The sequence below is a fragment of the Jatropha curcas genome, chromosome 1, assembly GCF_041381405.1.
Source record: "Jatropha curcas cultivar XTBG-Jc1 chromosome 1, XTBG_Jcur_1.0, whole genome shotgun sequence".
In the NCBI taxonomy this organism is placed as follows: domain Eukaryota; kingdom Viridiplantae; phylum Streptophyta; class Magnoliopsida; order Malpighiales; family Euphorbiaceae; genus Jatropha; species Jatropha curcas.
This window is the reverse complement of record NC_143151.1, coordinates 26,986,137-27,004,580: the sequence shown is the minus strand read 5'-3', so window position 1 is coordinate 27,004,580 and position 18,444 is coordinate 26,986,137. Positions and strand designations below refer to the sequence as shown.

Below are 18,444 nucleotides of genomic sequence, written 5' to 3'. Positions count from 1 at the left end.
TCGACTACTTTAGCGGTTGCATGTGGTTTTAATAAAATCTTAGGACATATGTTGTTATTTTATGTGTAATTGTTTGGCTTTGGAATTAAGTCAATATTGGAGATTTTGATTACTTTAATGACATCTAGTATTCTTGTTTATGTGGTGATGTTGTTAGAAATATTCAAGGAGACCCATTGTACCATGGAGTTGTCCTTGGCTCAAAGCATGGAAACTGTGTCTTATAGGGTGAATGGAAAATGAAACAGAGACTTCAAGTTCAACTGTGTTTGCTTAACAGTGAATGCTGTTGTTCTGTATGTAATGACGAAATTGTTTTCCACATTGTGAATCCAACCTTCAAATTTTTTACAAACTTTAGTCTTATGTTTTATATGGTTATTGTTGCGATCTGTTTGACTTTTTTTTTAGTTTTTATTTCTTCATGAATTTCTGTCTGTTATAAATTCTTTGATGTGTTCAAAAGATGTTCAAATTTTTGGCTATTATGTTTGTTGTTCCCTCCCGTTTGATTGCCATTGCACACTAATTTATGAAAATTGAAGTGTTATAATTTGTTAGCTAATTCTAAATGGGTAGACTAGACCAGCGTTGATTATTGATTTAGAAAATTACTTGTATAGTAAGAACAGCAGTTTTCTATGTTTAATGATATTTATCTGTAAGTAGAATTGCATCTGATATTTTTTATGGTTCTATTGTTGTGAAGATAATGCTTCAGTACTACATTGAGCGACAGTGCTTGTTGAAGTGTACCAGGCAGATTCTCACGCATGCTTGTAAGTCTGCCCTGGAAATTCTCTTAATTCTCTCTTTTTTTTCTTATTTTCAATTCTGAGATGATTTATTTTCCTTTTTTTTGGGGCATGAAATGGAATGCGGGAACCATTTGAATCATAAGCTGGAAATTGCTCCTCACATTTAGCAGTGTTGTATTTATTTGATAAGTTGATTTGTGAATCTTATTACTCTAATAGCTGCATTTGCATCTTTGGTGCAGTATATGTTGGAATTAGCTCGAAAGGAGAAAATTTCATTAGGGATGAGGCAATAAAGCTGATTTCTGATGGACTGGAATGCAAATTAATCTCTGTCCTCCAGGAACTTCTATCCTCCAGTCATCCTGAGGAGATGGTATGTCTAAATGAATTAATATTTCCAAACTCCTACATCTTATAATTGTATACAATAAGAAACTAGAATGAGTACAAGGTACTGAATAGTATTCTTTTGTCTCCTCTTTTAGTTATTTGTGTTTTCCGTGACTGGTGGTTCATCAAGTTTTGCATTTGGTGCGCATTGTATTGAGTTGCATTCTGTTAAATATATTTGATTGCGTGGAACTAATTTGGTCAATAGTATTTGAATTTCGTTCAGTTGTATTGTCTACTTTGATGTGTATAACTACTTAAAGAATAGAGGTAATGGTTGCAGTCTAGGCCAATTATATATTACATCTGCTACTATTCTCTCTCTTTCTTTTTATGATTTTTTTTGTCAATCTTTTGCTTGCTTCTTTATTTCTTATTACCCATGCCTGTTGTCCAAATGCTTTTAGAGTTAGAGGTAAACATTCATAAAGATCGAATTGGCCTGCAAGGGAGTAAATGGGGTGGGTGTGCAATAAATGCATTTAAATCATTGGTGCTAAATGAAGCGAACATATTTCTAATATGAAGATGAAATGGCACTGAATATTGTGAAGATATCATTATTTTTCCTACACAGGGTCACTCTGGGGGCATTTTGAAGAGGAAATTGGTATAGGATGACGTCTAGGATTATGGCTGGAACAAGGATTATTTGTTTGAAAATAGAAAGATTGAACATGACTTTATCACTTGATATATGAAAGGACTTCAGCACTTGATACATGTCAGTCTTGTATTTTGAGGACAGTGAGATGCATTCCCCTCCTTTTCTTTATTGTCATGTTTCATGGTCTACTTTTTTGGTGCTTTTTTAGGAGAATAGGATATGTCTAGTGACCTTGGTGGGAGTTCCCCTACTCAAATTTAGAGGTTTTGGTAAGAAAGGAGAAGTGATAGAATATTATATTTGCAGTCATAGTTGAATTTAATCAAGTTAGAAGATTTGGCATAAATTCTTAAAATAATGAAAGATAATATATTCCTGTAAAATAAACAAATAAATTAAGATATCACATATTTTGACAAACATGGATGATAACCCCTATTTTGACAAATATCGATCTGAAAAAGTTCACTACCAAAACTTGAGAAACAATAAAATAATGAAAAAGATGGGGTAGCGGTAGTAGGTTAAATTAAAGTCACAGTGATAGCTCACCATATGGGTACAAAAATGTTGGTGATAAGAGTAGGTAGTAGAAAAGTATATCAAAGAACAAAGAAGATTGGAGAGGTTAAATGGAAAAGAATATCAAATATCAAAAGTTCAGAATTTAGGAATTTTCTCTAATTACTGTTCATGTTACTGTCTGTAGCAACCACTATTCACACTGCTGTTGGAAGTTCTGAATTAGGGTCATTTATTTTTTATTTAAGTTCAACTTTATTTAGAGTAGTCCAGTCCTTTTTTAATTCACTTACTATTTAGGATATTATTCTCGTCGGATTTATGTTTTAGTCCTTATTCTATTAATATTTATAATTAAAACTTATTTTAGTAGGATTATGTGCTATTTAGAGGGCTGTAATCTCTGTTTACTGGAGATTTGAGATTTTGAGAAATTTTTTAGTAATAAAAACCAGTTTATTGGTCTTTGTTTTCCCGAGTTGTGTGATGTGTCACCAGAAGATTCAGCCCCTTTTTTGGTTGAATTATGTTCTATTAATTCACTCTTTTCAATATTCTTGTCTATTCTAATATACTAACCAATTAGGGTCCAGGTCATTTTTGCTACATCACAGTGCAAAGAAAATACACAATCAGAGTATAATAATTTGCAAAATAGAAACTTAATGTAATTACCTTGGGAGAACCATACTTCAAAATTTTTGCCGTTAAGGTTGGAGAGCCCAAGTTTATGTAACCCTACATTGAAATCCCATACTTTCAATGTGGGATCCAAGACAAGTCCAATACCTTGTCTTGCAACTAGGATTCTAATATCCTACCATGCTCCACTCTGCAGTCTGGCTTTTTGCTAAGATGGCTGTGTGCTAGATTTTCCTAGCCTTGGGTGAACACTGCAATTCTGATGTCACCACCCATGCCCCTTGATTGCAAATGAGAGACATGGTAGTTGGCTTTAACACCGGTTGGGAGAATCATACCTCAAAAGCTAGCCATTAGGGTTGGAGACTCCCAAGTTCATGTAAACCCCTTATTGAAATCTCATACTTCCAATATGGAATCTAAGACAAGCCTCATATGTTGTTTCACAGTTGGGTTCCTACCACTTAAGTAGGAATGACAACTAGCTGTCATTTTGGGTTTTCTTTGTATACCTAAGCGACATACAGTTAATGTTTTATGTGTGCCTAAATGACAACTAGTTGTCATTTGGTTTTCTTTACTGCAAGAACAACTAGCTGCTCTTCAGGGGTATGTCACTTTTTTAGCCACCTTTGGTTTTCTTCATTGTTTGTTATATTTGCCTTCGTCTTTTTTTTTTTTTTTGTTTAATAAATTTAAAATCACAGTTAACTAACATTTAACCATTTCTTAAGTTTTAAACCCATAAAGCCAATACTGCAGGAAGCGAATGGAAGTAAATGATTCATATTGATCCACTTGATCCAGCCATGATTTGTTACGGCATTTAAATCAAGTAGTATGACTTTGGAAGACTAAAAAGGAAAAGGAGTATGGCTTGCATTTACAAATAGTGGTTGGACCAATTTTAGTTATAGGTTTAAGTATTATGGAACTTTTATGATATGCATATAGACTACATTGAATTTAAAGAGTCAGATAGTATTTCTTTGTTTTGTTCTCATGTTTCATTGAACTTTATAAATTCCTTTGGTATATTCAGATTTTGTCCTTCACTTCTTTGGAATGGATATCCAATACAGATGAGCAAATAGATATCTGGTCTCTTCTTTAAATCAATATTTAATGTTCTTAACATTAGATGTGGATTGTGCAAATTCTTTGTAGGATGTAGATCTTTACACTTTGTGGGCTGAGGAGAGATTGATTGAAGATAATTTGGTGTTGGATATTCTCTTCCTTGTTTATTATGAATCACTTTGCACATGTAACGGTGAAACGTGGAAAAAGCTATGCTCACTTTATAAGGTGCAGTTTTCTCGTTTATGGAGCTGATTTCTTTATTGTTATATTTTCCTGATTGAGCTTGTTAACATCATGTCACAGGGGATTTTATCTGGGTCTTATAATTTTGGGAGGTTGGAGATATCAAGTGAGGCACTAAAGTCTTCTTATCATGCCAAAATTCAGTTACTACTCATCCTTATGGAAACCTTGGACCTGGAAAATCTTCTTCAATTGGTGCATGATGGAATCCCTTTCAGGTTTTTAGCTACGATGGTTTTAGTAGTGTTGCTTCTACATTTGAGTTTAATCTAGTAAATTGTGATATTGATTGTTTTAGCTGTGGTAGGATGTTACGCGAACCACTGCAGAATAGTCTTTTTTAGGCTGAGACATTAATTATATAGGTTACTTCATGTCTGTTTTGCCCATCAAATACCCAACTATTGCTACGCCTAGGGTTTTACAGTTCTCTAATAGTTACTGTCAATTCTCTCATAAATTGTTCATGTGGGTCATAACTTAGTGAAACAAACATCTGGTAAATGCTAGGTGTTGATATCTATTTCAGTAGAAACAAGAAAAAAGCCATGTACCATTATCACATCCATTGGAAATTCTTTTCTCATTCTTGCAGACAACTTAACAGAATTGGTTGTCTATTTGCAAGACAGTTGTTATTATTCCATGATGAACACTTGACTAGAAGAGCTTTACAAGCTTTAAAGAACCATTCTTTAAATTTAATGTTATTTTTTTCTTTTTCATTTTTTTTTTGACGAACTAACTAACTGACTAACTATATATATTCGTATGTATGTACATATAGCTTCTTAGATGATCTTTAATTTTTCTGTGATTCATATTGGATTTGCAGTTTATTCACATTATCATCATACTAACTCTTAAGTCAATTGGATACAATTTCAGTTAGTTTAGGTTACTAAGTTTTAATATCTTGTCGGCATGCATGGTGGTTAGTTTGTAAAATTGTAGATCACACAAAATCTTATGGAGACCAAGTAACAAAATTTGTAAGTTATATATGCATACATTGAACTTGACTCATATATATGTGTTTGTAGTAAAGAGAGAAATTCATTTGCAAGTAATAGTTACTAAATTATTATGTTCCCATTTGTCATCATAATCGTCAATTATTATAGAATCAAACAAAATTTTCTGCAGTCATTAGTTGTGAATGGCTACCCACTAACTGCCAAGAACGAAACTGTGACTGCTGAACCAGTAACTGTATTATTTTGTCAAGATAATTATTTCTTATGTTGCTCATAAATCTGAATAATTTATGCTTCCCTTGTTACATAATGCAATCCGTGTGTGAAAGAGTCAATAAAGCTATCTATAAGATAGCCTCAAATAGTTTAGAATTCTTGCAGGATCTTAATGTATTTGCATTGGTGCACCATGGTTACTATTTTGTTTCACCATTTCTTTGGGGAGAGTTGAGGCTGGGGTTTTAAATAGCAGAACTGGAAATGGTTGTGGAATTGGAAACCATGTAACAGAATTGGATTGACTTGGACTACTGCTAACGTGAATAATTTTTCATAATTGGAAAAATAGCTATTAAATGAATAATTCAACTAACTAGTGTCATAATCTTGTGTGTCATAATTTGTAGTGGAACAATTATGGTCAAAGGAATAATTTATTGAAAAATTTCTTTGAAGAGTAAATTTCTAATCACCTGTATTATTGCAGGGAATATCCTGTTTGTAGGTCAAAATCCAATGCATAATGGTCAATAATATCATGTTTTCGCTGATAGTGAAAACCCTAAGTGGGGTGGGCTTGAATGGGTAGGTTGGGACTTGGGAGTCTAGGTTTTGGACAAAAACTGTGGAAATTGTTTATGTACTTTCACGATGATCCTTATCATATGACAGCACCCGTATCAGTTTTTTTGTCCTTATCCAAGTTACTTTCTTTTCATTGTCTTCTCTATGTGCTTGTTCTGATTGCTAGAATGTGTTTGGTTTGTTTCATAGGCCGGGCGCTTCCATATTTTCCTTGACTGATATTCAACAAATGGATGCATTGATATCTAGTTTTAATGCTTTTGAAATGAAAGAAGCAGGACCACTAATGCTCACATGGGCAGTATTTCTATGTCTAATTTCATCGCTTCCCAGGAAAGAAGAAAATGATGTGTTAATGGTATGCAATTGTTTCAAATAGCTTCCTTGAATCAGGATGCACAAATGCTTACTAATATTTACCGTTCCTTTTATTTTTTCTTTTCTTCTTGCCAGGAGATTGATCATGTAGGTTACCTACGTCAAGCATTTGAAAGTGCATCACTAAATTATTTTCTTGAAATTCTTGATAGCAGTTTGCTGAAAGAGTCAGATGTAAGTTATTTCACTGGATAAAGATTTTAAAAGCAAAATACTTCTATCGATTATTGGCTGAAGGATATGAAGTAGTTTTTGATCTGTCTCCATCTCTTGCCCTGCTACTTCTGCTTGTGTCCATCTTGCTTTTCCCTTTCCCACCACCTGATGCATCAGATTTATCTTTTCTGTTTTAGATGCATACTGAAATGCTCAAACTTCTTAAAATCTGTGGGTTGTAAGGACATAAGGAAGGGCTTAGTTATGACAGATAAATTGATAATAATAGTATAGTGTGCTATTCTGGATTTGAGCCTTTCATGAAGAGTAGTCTATTCTCATGGGATAATGATCAAAATGAAATGTAGTTCTCTGAACCTTCCTTCAATTATGAAAGCTTAGTGCTTCTCATTAGAGTACATTTTTGTTAAGACTGGGTTCTTGGTGTTACTAGTCAAATCAAGTGTTTATTATAGCTTGCGTTTTGTGTTACTGCTATGTGTCTTAATTGATATTAAGATTGATAACACTAACTTGTCCGCATTCCGTTTTTCTTTATCTCTAGGGGCCTGTAGCTGGCTATCGAAGTGTCTTGAGAACTTTTGTCTCTTCTTTTATTGCATCTTATGAGATAAACCTTCAGGTAAGTGAATTTATTTTTGAAAATGCATGTAAGATATTTATTTTAATTCTTCTTTTCAATTTTTTTTTTTATTTATCCTGGTTGCTTTCTTCATGCTGCAGTTAGAAGACAGTACCTTTAATCTCATATTGGATATTCTTTGCAAGATCTATCGAGGAGAGGTCTGTATTTGTTTCCTTTATCTGAGTGATTAGTTGTTGATTCTTTTTTTTTTTTTCTTTTTTCCTTTTCCCATTATTATATCTATCGTTAAACAGTTTATTGATTGGAGAGTTTTTTGCCCTTGAACTCTGCAGGAGTCACTTTGTAGTCAGTTTTGGGACAGAGAAAGTTTCATAGATGGTCCTATTCGGTGTCTTCTCTGCAACTTAGAGGGTGAATTTCCCTTCAGGACTCAAGAATTTGTTCGCCTTTTATCATCCCTTTGTGAAGGATGTTGGCCCACAGAATGCGTGTAAGTGGGATTTCTTTCTTCTTGTTTTTTTTAGAGTTAACCTCCGCTTCAATTCTATATCCCTGCTCTATGCAGCTTGAAATCTTATGTCTCCTTTTCGGTGAAGTCATTAGATAGCTAAGCTTTGGTATGATACTGAGGTCATTTGTGTTGTGCATCTTCACTTTGTAAGATAAGGTGCTTCAGTCTAATATTCCCCTGATTATGGTTTCTGTTCTATTGGATTGCTGCATCTTTGGCACTTCTCTGCACCAAAGGGCATCATCTTCTGCACATAATTTATTTATGAAATATCTGTTCTTGAAGGACCACTTTTGTGTTTGGCATGATTTTCCCTTCTTGTTGAATGACATCCACTTTATGCAAAATGTTTTTATGTTCAATTCATGCTCATGATCAGTTGCTGATTGGGATTTTCTTGGATTATATGTATGGTCTTCAAATTTATAAACAATTAATCAACTATCACTGCATTTGGAATTGCATGAAAATGATTAGTAATCATATGAAAGACAATTGATTCAATTTTCCTAAAGTCATTTGATGTGATGGTAGCAAGTAATCTGATATTTGAAGTCAATGATATTCAAAGTATTGATATGGTGGTTGAGATTTTTTTTTTTTTGGTACGATTGATCTGCTTAGGATGTGACCAAGTTATCATTTATTACATATTTACTCATTTAGGATTGGAATCTTATTTTTGAAATCCTAGGGCATCACCTATCCTATCAGGGTTTTCAACCATACTTGTTCACTATGTGATTGTGCTATTGGCATTACCATTTATATCTGCAACTCCTTACCTCATTATCAGACTTCCTCCAAGGTTCTAATTGTAATTTTAGTGTGAAGAAAATATTCTCTATATCTATTTTTCATCAATAGGGACACGCGCACACACACACACACACACACACACACACACACACACACACATATATATACACACACACACACATACATGATACTATAAACCTATTAGGAATCTAACTCCTAATAGAACTCTATTTACAACTAATCCTTAACACTCTCCCTCAAGTTGGAGCATAGATGTTAATCATGCCCAACTTGTTACAAAGATAGTTAACCCGAGATCCATTTAGAGTTTTTGTAAAAATATTTCCTAACTGTTCACTTGTTTTAATGTGCCTTGTAGAGATAACACCCTGTTGAATCTTTTCACGAATGAAATGACAATCAATCTCGATATATTTTGTTCGTTCATGGAATAATGGATTTGATGCAATGTGAAGAGCAGCTCGATTATCACACCATAACTTTGCAGGCAAGGATGACTTGAAGCCAATTTCCTCTAACAACTGACGAATCCAAATTATTTCACAAGCAGATTGTGCCATAGCTCGATATTCTGATTCAGCACTCGATCGAGAGACTACATTTTGTTTTTTGCTCATCCACGATATCAAGTTTCCACCCACAAAGACACAATATCTTGAAGTTGATCTTCTATCAACTTTCAAACCCGCCCAATTCGCATCTGAAAAACACTCAATGTTCAAATGCCCATGATTACTGTAAAGGAGGCCGCGACCTTGATTACCTTTCAAGTAGCACAAAATTTGTCCTAAAGCTTCCCAATGGATAACAGTAGGAGAAGACACAAACTGGCTTAAGACGCTCACAGAGTAAGCGATGTCTGGATGTGTTACTGTAAGATAATTCAGTTTGCCCACCAATCTTCTATACATCTCAGGATCATCAAACAGCTCACCACCAATTGAAAGTTGCAAATTGGGAGTCATTGGAGCACACTGCATGGCTTAACACCCAACTTTCCAGTTTCCTTCAGTAAGCCAAGGACATACTTTCTTTGAGGTAAGAAGATGCCTCTCTTACACCTAGACACTTCAATACCTAAAAAATACTTCAACAATCCCAAGTCTTTTGTTTGGAAATGAGTTTGGAGGAATGATTTGAGTGATGTAATGCTCGCTGAATCACTCCCTGTAATAACAATGTCATCAACATAAACCACAAGTAGAATCAAACCAGTCTTAGTACTTCTGAAAAATACAGAGTGATCAGAAGTACTTTTCTGCATGCCAAATTGGTGTACCACATTGCAAAGTCTACCAAACCAAGCTCGAGGACTCTGTTTTAGGCCATAAAGAGATTTTTGAAGTTTACACACTTTACCCGACTCCCCCTAAGCAACAAAGCCTGGTGGTTGCTCCATGTAAACTTCTTGCTGAAGATCCCCATGAAGAAAGGCATTCTTAACATCTAGTTGATGTAAAGGCTAGTCAAAAGTAGCTTCTAAAGAAATAAACAAACGGATAGAAGACAATTTGGCTACAGGAGAAAAAGTATCAGAGTAATCAAGGCTATAAATCTGAGAATAGCCCTTAGCAACTAATCGAGTCTTGAGAGGAGCAATAGACCCATCAGGATTCATTTTAAATGTGAAAACCCATTTACAACCAATAGCTTTCTTACCTGTCGGGAGAGGCACAAGATCCTAAGTACCATTAGTATCTAAGGCAGCCATCTCCTTTTTCATTGCTGCACACCAACTAGGATGGGACAAAGCTTGGACAATAGTTTTAGGGGTAGAGACAGAGTCTAGGTTACTTACAAAATGACGAGATGAAGAAGAAAGATGATCATAACTAACAAATGAGGAAATAGGATAGGTACACTTGCGTTTACCTTTTCGAAGAGCAATAGGAAGGTCAAGGTCTGACTGAGGAGTGGATGGCACATGCTCAGGTTGAGTGGAGAGAACCGGATCTTCTATTGAAGCGGCAGGTGGGGGAAGTGAGTCTAGAGTTCCTAGTCTCCTAGAATAAACCTGTTCAAAACGGGGGTAGGCAGATGCTGGTGCAGGAGGGGGAATAGGAGCAGCAGGCACTGTAGCAGGAGTAGTTGCAAGTTTAGGAATAGGAGTAGGAGCAGGAGAGCTAGGAAATTGCTGGATAGCGTAGACTAAAAGCTCATCATCTTCCCCCTCACTCTTATATATAGGAGAATGAAAAAATGGAGTAGTCTCAAAAAATGTGACATCTACAGAAATAAGATAATGGTCAAGATCAGGAGAGAAATAACGATAGCCCTTTTGATGCCAAGAATACCCAAGGAAAACACAACGAAGGGACTTTGGATCCAATTTGGAAACCTGTGGACGAACATCACGAACAAACAAGTATAACCAAAAATACGAGATTCAATAGGGAATAGAAGGTTAGAAGGAAACAAGACACTATAAGGAATTGCACCATTAAGCACAGAAGAAGGCATGTTTAATTTAGCCTTCAATTTACTTGGTAAATGTTTGGATGTTTGCAGTAGAGATGGACCTTTTGGAGAAGGGTAGTGATGAATTAAGGTAGAAAAATGAGCGGGTATCCAAGAATGTTTCCGGCTTTTACATGATATTGACATTGTGAGGTGTTGGAAGTCGATGTGATGAGCGTTCATTGTCACAGAATTGATTTGTTTTCTCTAAACCAGGTTGATGGCAAAAAACATATCCATACAGTTGACTCCAACTGACTTGGAATTAAGGTGTAGTTGAATGGAGTTATGTTTTGTCAGAGAGACGTGAAAGAGAATGACTGGAACTCTGGAAGTGAGGGAGGGAAAAAAGAGATCTTTCTGTACCTTAAGCTGGCAGTGTCCAATGGGGTCCCTGAATTACCTTTGATGAGTAGTAACTGAATACTTCGTGCACGTGATTCTTACTCCTGATTCTTCAGGTTGATTATTTAGACATGAACATTGAGGAAGCCTTTGGACATAAAAGACACTTTCCCTGATCATATCAAACTCTTTAGTCCTTGTGCAAGTGTCCTAAGATTTAAAGCTTTTTGTTTTACCAGAAAACGCATGTCCCTGGATTGGGAATTGATTACTAGTTCCATATTACAAAATGACATAGGAAAGTGTGGGGGGGCTGGCTAGATTTGTTATTTTGGTTAATTTTGGGATTTATTAAAGGCTAGAGTGGGAAAATATGTAAGGGAAATAATAATGGTTTGCATGTGAATTGGTTAAAGAAGCTAAGCGAAAGGAGGTTTATGGAGGAAGTAGGGGGCTGTGAATATTAGATATAATATAAGGATAAGTCTTTGGGCTTCACTCCTGAACTTCTTAGGTATCGCAACCAAGATTCCATAAGCTTCACATCCATGGTTGAATTGCATCACAAAACTCAAGTAGCATAAAAGGTAGTAATTTTATTGAATGTCAAAACTTTATTGAAAACATTACAGCCATAGGTATTTATAGACTTCAACTTAATACTAGTCCTTAAAGAAAAGGATTTTATAAAATTTCCCTAGCCTTCCAGAAAAGGAAATTAAAACGAGTCCGCATCCTATAAGGATTTGGACTCCCAAAATAAACTAAAAGAAATATTTTTATTCTAAACCCATAGGGATCCTAAATAAGACCTGAAATAAACAAGAAAGGCTCCTAAAGAAAGCTGGAAATACAAAATTGCCCTTCACTCTTAAACTAAAGACTGGCAGCTTATTTGTTAAAATATTCGCATAAAGTAGACTCTAAAATAACTAGGAAGTATTCCATGGAGCCTATATTAAATATAGACCATAATTCTAAGGTTAAGTCTTTGAATTTGAATCTTCCGGACTGCCTATTCTTCATCACAAAAATGGGATAAGCAAATAAAGTATTTCTCCGTTACCATGGAGTAATAGTTGGGTATTGCAGGACTTTGGATTTCAAGGATGTCAGTTGAATCTAGTTTCTTTTTGTACCTATTATTTTTCGACGTGGAAGACTTCTTCACTCATTTCTTGTCATTTAACTATTATTCGCTGTATGAGCTGATGAATTTAGTGTCATCATTGCTTAAACTTTGTATTTTTGTTGCAAATAAATCTGGAAGCTATGGTGCACTGTACATTTCCTCCATATTGTTCATAAAGAATACTTTTATTTGGCAGTTGAATATCGGAAATACAGTTCTTGAGTAGATTTCAGGTGTCATGTAAACCCTCGAGTGCAGAAAATTTTATGTTCATGAAAATACAAGTTTCTTTCTTGAGTATTCCCTGGAAACACCCAAAATATGCTCTTTGATTTCTAATTTAGATCTCTGCTCTGTTGATAGGTTGCTATTCTAATATTGATTACTGATACTATTCATCTTCATCTTGTACACAGATATAACTTTCTTGATAAATCTGTGGGTATATCTTCGTTATTTGAAATTACTAGTGAATCCCTGGTGGACAGCATCTCACAAATTGTTGAAACTCGCCTGCCATTGCATGTTCCTGGAGTGGAAGGTTTGCTAATTCCCGCTAAAACTCGTGGACATGTGTTGAAAATTATTGGTGGTAATACTGCTATTGTACGCTGGGAGGTAAAGCCACAAAACTTTCTGAAAGCTTACTAATATTTGCTTATCATGTTGGTGCCCAATCTGTTTACTTTGCAATAAAATCAGTTTCATTTTGGGCATTATTATTATTGTTGATTGAAGACATGAAAGAAAAATAAAGAAGATGCTTGTGGTGTTAGCGTAATAAAATCTGTTTCCTCTTCCTGCTTTCATGTAAAATTTTCATTATCTCTTTTTAGTATATAAAGGCATTTGCTAATGATGCTCCTGGCTGTTATAATCTCTAGCCTTATTAATGCAGAGCATCATGCTGAATCTTTTTGTAAGTGAAGAACATCTCAAGTTTTCTAATGTTCATAAATATTAATGCAAAATGACATTGCAGTCTTATATTACCCACTTTTCCTCTTTCCAAATGCACTTGATTCACATTCTGATTTGGTGGAGTTGTAAATGGTAGAACCATATCCAATAACCTCCCAATGACCACTCTATAATAGGGTTACAAATGAGTAATCAAATTTGATTTTTCTTGTTTTATCTCAGAGTATATCCATTCATTTGAAACTGATCTGCTTCCGTTAGCGGGCCCAGGCTTTTTCCAGCCGTTCAATGGCCTCATCACGTAGTTCTTAATTGAGCAAAGCTTTGACAAACTCAAGCTTAGCTAGTTTATGAAACAGGCTTTGAATTTTAGGCTCGAGCTTGTCTCATTTATTAAACTAGCTAAGCTAAACTCAGCTTTTTCATGTACTGACGGTCTATAGAATTAAGCTTTAAAAGAATTATATACAACTTAATTCAAAAAAATATAATATTTATTTTTGAATTTTAATTACTTTGCAGGACTTGTCCTTTTCTTCAGTAATGTATGATAAAACAAGTGATGTTTTATGATTATTGTAAGTATATTACACACAATTCTAAATAAAACTATGCATTATCTGAACAAAGCAAATTTGAAAATCTACTTAAAATCTTTCAATGCAATTTCTGTTGTTTTGCTTGAGTAGGATACTCCAGAAAACATAAAGCTATGCCTATTCATTCGATCTGAGAACAATGCGATATTTATTTGTACTTTGACAATGCAATTTTCTATTACCTGCCTGTTCCTTGCCAATAGATGCATTTTCTTTTGTTGTAGTATTCACAATCTGGGATGCTTGTCCTACTTTTGCGTTTGGCCCAAGAGCTGTATTTGGAGAGCAACGAGGAAGTTTTTCTTTCTCTTGACCTACTTAGTCGAATGGTATCTTTTAACACGGTAATTTAATCTTCTTGTTGAAAGGTTTCTTGTGATTGGTAGATGAGTCTAGTTAACCAGTAAAAGTTTAAGAACAATACTATGGTATCTAGTTGGGAGGACTAGGTCTCGAGCTTATTGTTTTGTAGCAAATATTCTTATAATATGTAAATTTTCAGGGTGTAGCTTTTTCATTGATGGAAATTGGCAGCTCATTTAACTATCAAGCAGCTGAAATCAAGGGGCAGACTGACAGGAATTTGTGGTAATTAACAATTAACTAAATATTTGCGTTTCTTCTTTCTGATCTCATTTATGATTCAATCTTTATGGGCTTTAGCTCCTGTTGACTTTCTTTTCCTCCTTTTTTTGTCTATTTTTCCTGTTATATTTGCTGCAGGGTGGTTGAAATTATTTGTGCTGTTATTAAAAATCTGTCTCCTAGTCCTGGTGCTGCTGCAGTGCTGTCTATGGGTGTCAGTATTTTAGCGAGGATGTTGAAATGGTAATTCAATAGTTGGTTCTGTTGTGTGATTCTGTATTCATTCATGCCTTGTTTGTACTGATTTGTTCGTAAAATTAATTCTATGATTTTCTCAATTTTTGCTATCAGATATCCTCTTGGTTCTTTCATTCTTTTAAGAATGTCTTGCTGCACTAGCTTTTCTTTAAAATATTAAATTTATTCTTCTCTCAACTATATTTTGTTTGTAAGCCAGGGTTGTAGGTAGAACCAGTCTAAATGTAAACTTTTTTCCTTTGTTGGGCAGTGCTCCATCTCATGTTGCTGCTGTCGCTCTGAAAACAAATATATTTGAGATGACCTCAAAAACAAGCATTTTTTATGTTGGCTATGATGGCTTATCAAGGTAAGAACTAGGATCAAATTATGAATTCTATATGCAGTAATAATAATATCTTTACTAAGATAGTGAACGTCATTATTCTATTATATACTATATGCATCTCTTGCCACTGTTCTTGGACCAGTCTCAAACAGTGCTGAGAGGATAACATTTTTATCTGTTTTGACCCTAGAATACAAATGAGTGAAATATTTTTTAGTCTTTGATGGCAAGGGGATAAGTGGTACAATGGGTGAAAATTTATATATATATATATATCAAAAGCTAAGAACATGGCAGTAAGAAAAAACTGCCACCTAACATCCTAAATTCATGTGGCCATTTAGTGTATATACCCGTGCAATTATCCATTTCATTTTAAGCATCTTTGCACGATGTAACGAGGAAATGTTTTTTAATTTTTTAATTGGTAATAAATATTGACAAACCATATAATATATAATTTATTATATAATTATAAAAAAAAACATTGTGTTCTTTGGCAAAGGTAACTATTATTAATCTAATAATGAAATGTTATTTTTATTTTTAAGTAAATTATAAAAATCTAAAATTTAAGTGCAAGAAGTAAATTAAACTAATATGAAATTATTTGATTCATGAGCTATTAGAAAAGTTTAATGATTTTTTTTTTTGTTCAAAAGTAGAATATATGATATACATCAAAGTCAAATGTAATTCACAATTTCACAGTATGAATATATGTTTGATGAAACAACTAACTAAATAAACTAACAAACAACTCAATAAAGTTGGAATAATGGCCTAATAATAACAGAAACTCTTAAGATCTCTTAGTTTACATGCCTCAATTTTGAGTCTTTTAGAACCATGCTAAAATCTAATTGACACTCTTTAATGAAAAATGAAAGGTATTGTAAACATTTGCAATCGAAAAGGTATTTGCATGCAAAATCTCTATTTTTGACACTTGTGTAATTTATTTATTAAATTTCTTTAAACATTATATATTGTAATATTTAAAGATATTATCTTTTGTCTTAAAAAATATTTTCTTATATAGTATATTTTTATGAATGATTACAAAATTCAATTAGATTTGCATGATGTGGAATTGTCATACTGGTATATGCTAAAACCCAACTGTATGGCCTTGTTCTTATAAAATGCCAAGGGATGGGTCAACATGGGCTCTTTGACATGGATCATAAACAAAATAGTTTGAATTTATATAATATGTGGTTCTTGACTTGGTATTATAAGCACTTCCACCCTTTATTTTAACTTATTTTGTTTTTGCTTTTACAAGGAAATTCTGTCTTTTTGCTGTTTTTTTTTTCTTTTTTTGAATAATACATAGTTCCTCTTAGGGCCCCAAAATTTTCTTTTATTTAATTGTTAGATCATTTAATAATAAGCTAAACTATTAGAAAAACCCCGAACTTTGCAGGTTGTAACAATAACACTCTAAAATGACCTTAAACTATCAGGCACCCCAGTTTTAGCTTTTTTGTACAATAGTTCCTCAAATTAGATTAGGACAAATATGTAGAATAAAAAATAAAATATGAGGGTCCAACTGCTGTTTAGTCTCACCCAAGGAATGGGTAAAGTAGAACGGAGCATTTCATACAAACTAACCCCATTCCTTAGCCGGTAGTCACCATCCCCATGTGTAATCCTGAGCCCCACTCTCTTCTGGTTCATACCATTTGCTGAACATCCACAACCATAACAAACTGTTTGAAAGATATTCTCACATATGCTATGTCAAATAATTTATATTCAATTATTAATTAGCATGCACCTAATAGTGCCATTGGAAAACTAAAATAAAATAGGAACCATAACAAAAGGTCCCAAGTAGACTATCACAATCTAGCTAAAACTGCCATTTTATTTGTTTTTAGACTAGTTGGATTTTATTTTTTACTGAATTTAGTAATTCATCACTTCATAGTTTGTAAATGACTGCACTAGCATTAAGCTAAAACTCATTGATATTTTAATGATACTTTTGATTATGAAAAACAATATATGCAGCAATGTGCAGGTGCTTTTTCTTATGTTTATCTAGAATGCAGCTTCTAAATTTAGTTGTCGAACGAGGATCAGATGTTAATATTGATAATTGTGCCTGACTTCTTTTGTATCATGCAATCTACTCGATCATTTTTGTGTTATTATCTACATTTCATTGTTCCTATTGGAAGATTTTTTTTTTCATGGGGACCAGTATTTTCAATTTTCTGTGACTTCCACTTCTTGGGTTCATTCTCAAACAAAGATTTTAATTGTAGTCATGACCATGGTTTGTTGTGGCAGTTTTTTCAATTTTGTGTGACTAGCACAAAACTACATGAATATAGAAGATCTAACCTTGTCACCCCCAAAAAGAGTCCTAAACATAGCATAAACCAAATGTGTTGCCACAAATTTGCAAAAACAGCAGCAATAAAGTCAAAATTGGCTTACCTAAGCTTTCCATATAGCGACAATTTTGAGGATTATAAAGAAGGCATGAGAAAATGGTGGTTGGATAATGAAAGATTCTGGGAAGCAAAAGCTGGAAAAGGCATCCAAAAGAAGGCAAAAAAGTGTAAGGCATAATTGAAACTGGACATTCAAAATTCACTAAACAACCACCATTTGATAATGTAACCACAGTTAATTGAATCATGCTCTGTGCCAGACCAGAGATGAAATTTCTTAGCCATATTTGTTCCTTTATCATTATCATTATTATTATTATTTTGTTGCTGGGGTCAAAAACTGTATATTAGGTGGGTTTGGCTTCTAATGATCTTTTGTTACTCTTCTCATTTGTTTGGTCTTTTTTCTAGGAGGGGCCAGCTTCTGTGAAATAATGAACTACATTTATTCAGCTATCAGGGTTGCCATCATTTGCTTTGACTTTGAATTTAATATCTAACTTTATAGCTCTTCGTTTGTTCCAGTGGATCATGGTTGCTTTCTGGACAGCTAGCAAAAATGCTCTTACTAGATGCTGAGCAGAATGAATACGAGAATCCCTTAATAATATCAGGTATATATTTGGTTTTGACCTCTATTAAAGTGTCTGAATACAGTTGTTTGCATCTTTTGTTTTTTTGTTCTGCTTTTTATGTTCTTTACCTTCTATATGTTTGTGTATTCAACTAATGTGTTTATGGACTAATATATTGGATGCATGTTCTTACTTTGTGGATTATGACTTGCATTATCTTTTTTATATATGTTTATGTGAATATCTGTGTCTTTCTACCGTTTTCATAATAGTAAATGGGGAATGATAGTGACTGGGTTGAATATGCTTGGAGTTTGATTGCTTTTGTGGCTGAAGGACTTATGGTTTTTGTAAAATTATCTTGGATTTTAT

The 18,444-nt window shown here is 34.0% G+C and overlaps 1 protein-coding gene across 1 annotated transcript in view; it reads left to right on the top strand.

The window, feature by feature from the left end:
• LOC105643779 (nucleoporin (DUF3414)) overlaps positions 1-18,444 on the top strand; it is a 34,910-nt gene that overhangs the window by 929 nt on the left and 15,537 nt on the right. Inside the window, exons 4-18 of the mRNA XM_012228985.4 lie at positions 710-779; positions 1,001-1,134; positions 4,090-4,230; positions 4,309-4,466; positions 6,219-6,387; positions 6,483-6,581; positions 7,129-7,206; positions 7,308-7,367; positions 7,503-7,660; positions 12,812-13,013; positions 14,140-14,259; positions 14,418-14,503; positions 14,639-14,743; positions 15,009-15,107; positions 18,023-18,111. Coding sequence (XP_012084375.1) covers positions 710-779; positions 1,001-1,134; positions 4,090-4,230; positions 4,309-4,466; positions 6,219-6,387; positions 6,483-6,581; positions 7,129-7,206; positions 7,308-7,367; positions 7,503-7,660; positions 12,812-13,013; positions 14,140-14,259; positions 14,418-14,503; positions 14,639-14,743; positions 15,009-15,107; positions 18,023-18,111 — 1,768 coding nt within the window. The remainder of the gene's footprint in view (positions 1-709; positions 780-1,000; positions 1,135-4,089; positions 4,231-4,308; positions 4,467-6,218; positions 6,388-6,482; positions 6,582-7,128; positions 7,207-7,307; positions 7,368-7,502; positions 7,661-12,811; positions 13,014-14,139; positions 14,260-14,417; positions 14,504-14,638; positions 14,744-15,008; positions 15,108-18,022; positions 18,112-18,444) is intronic.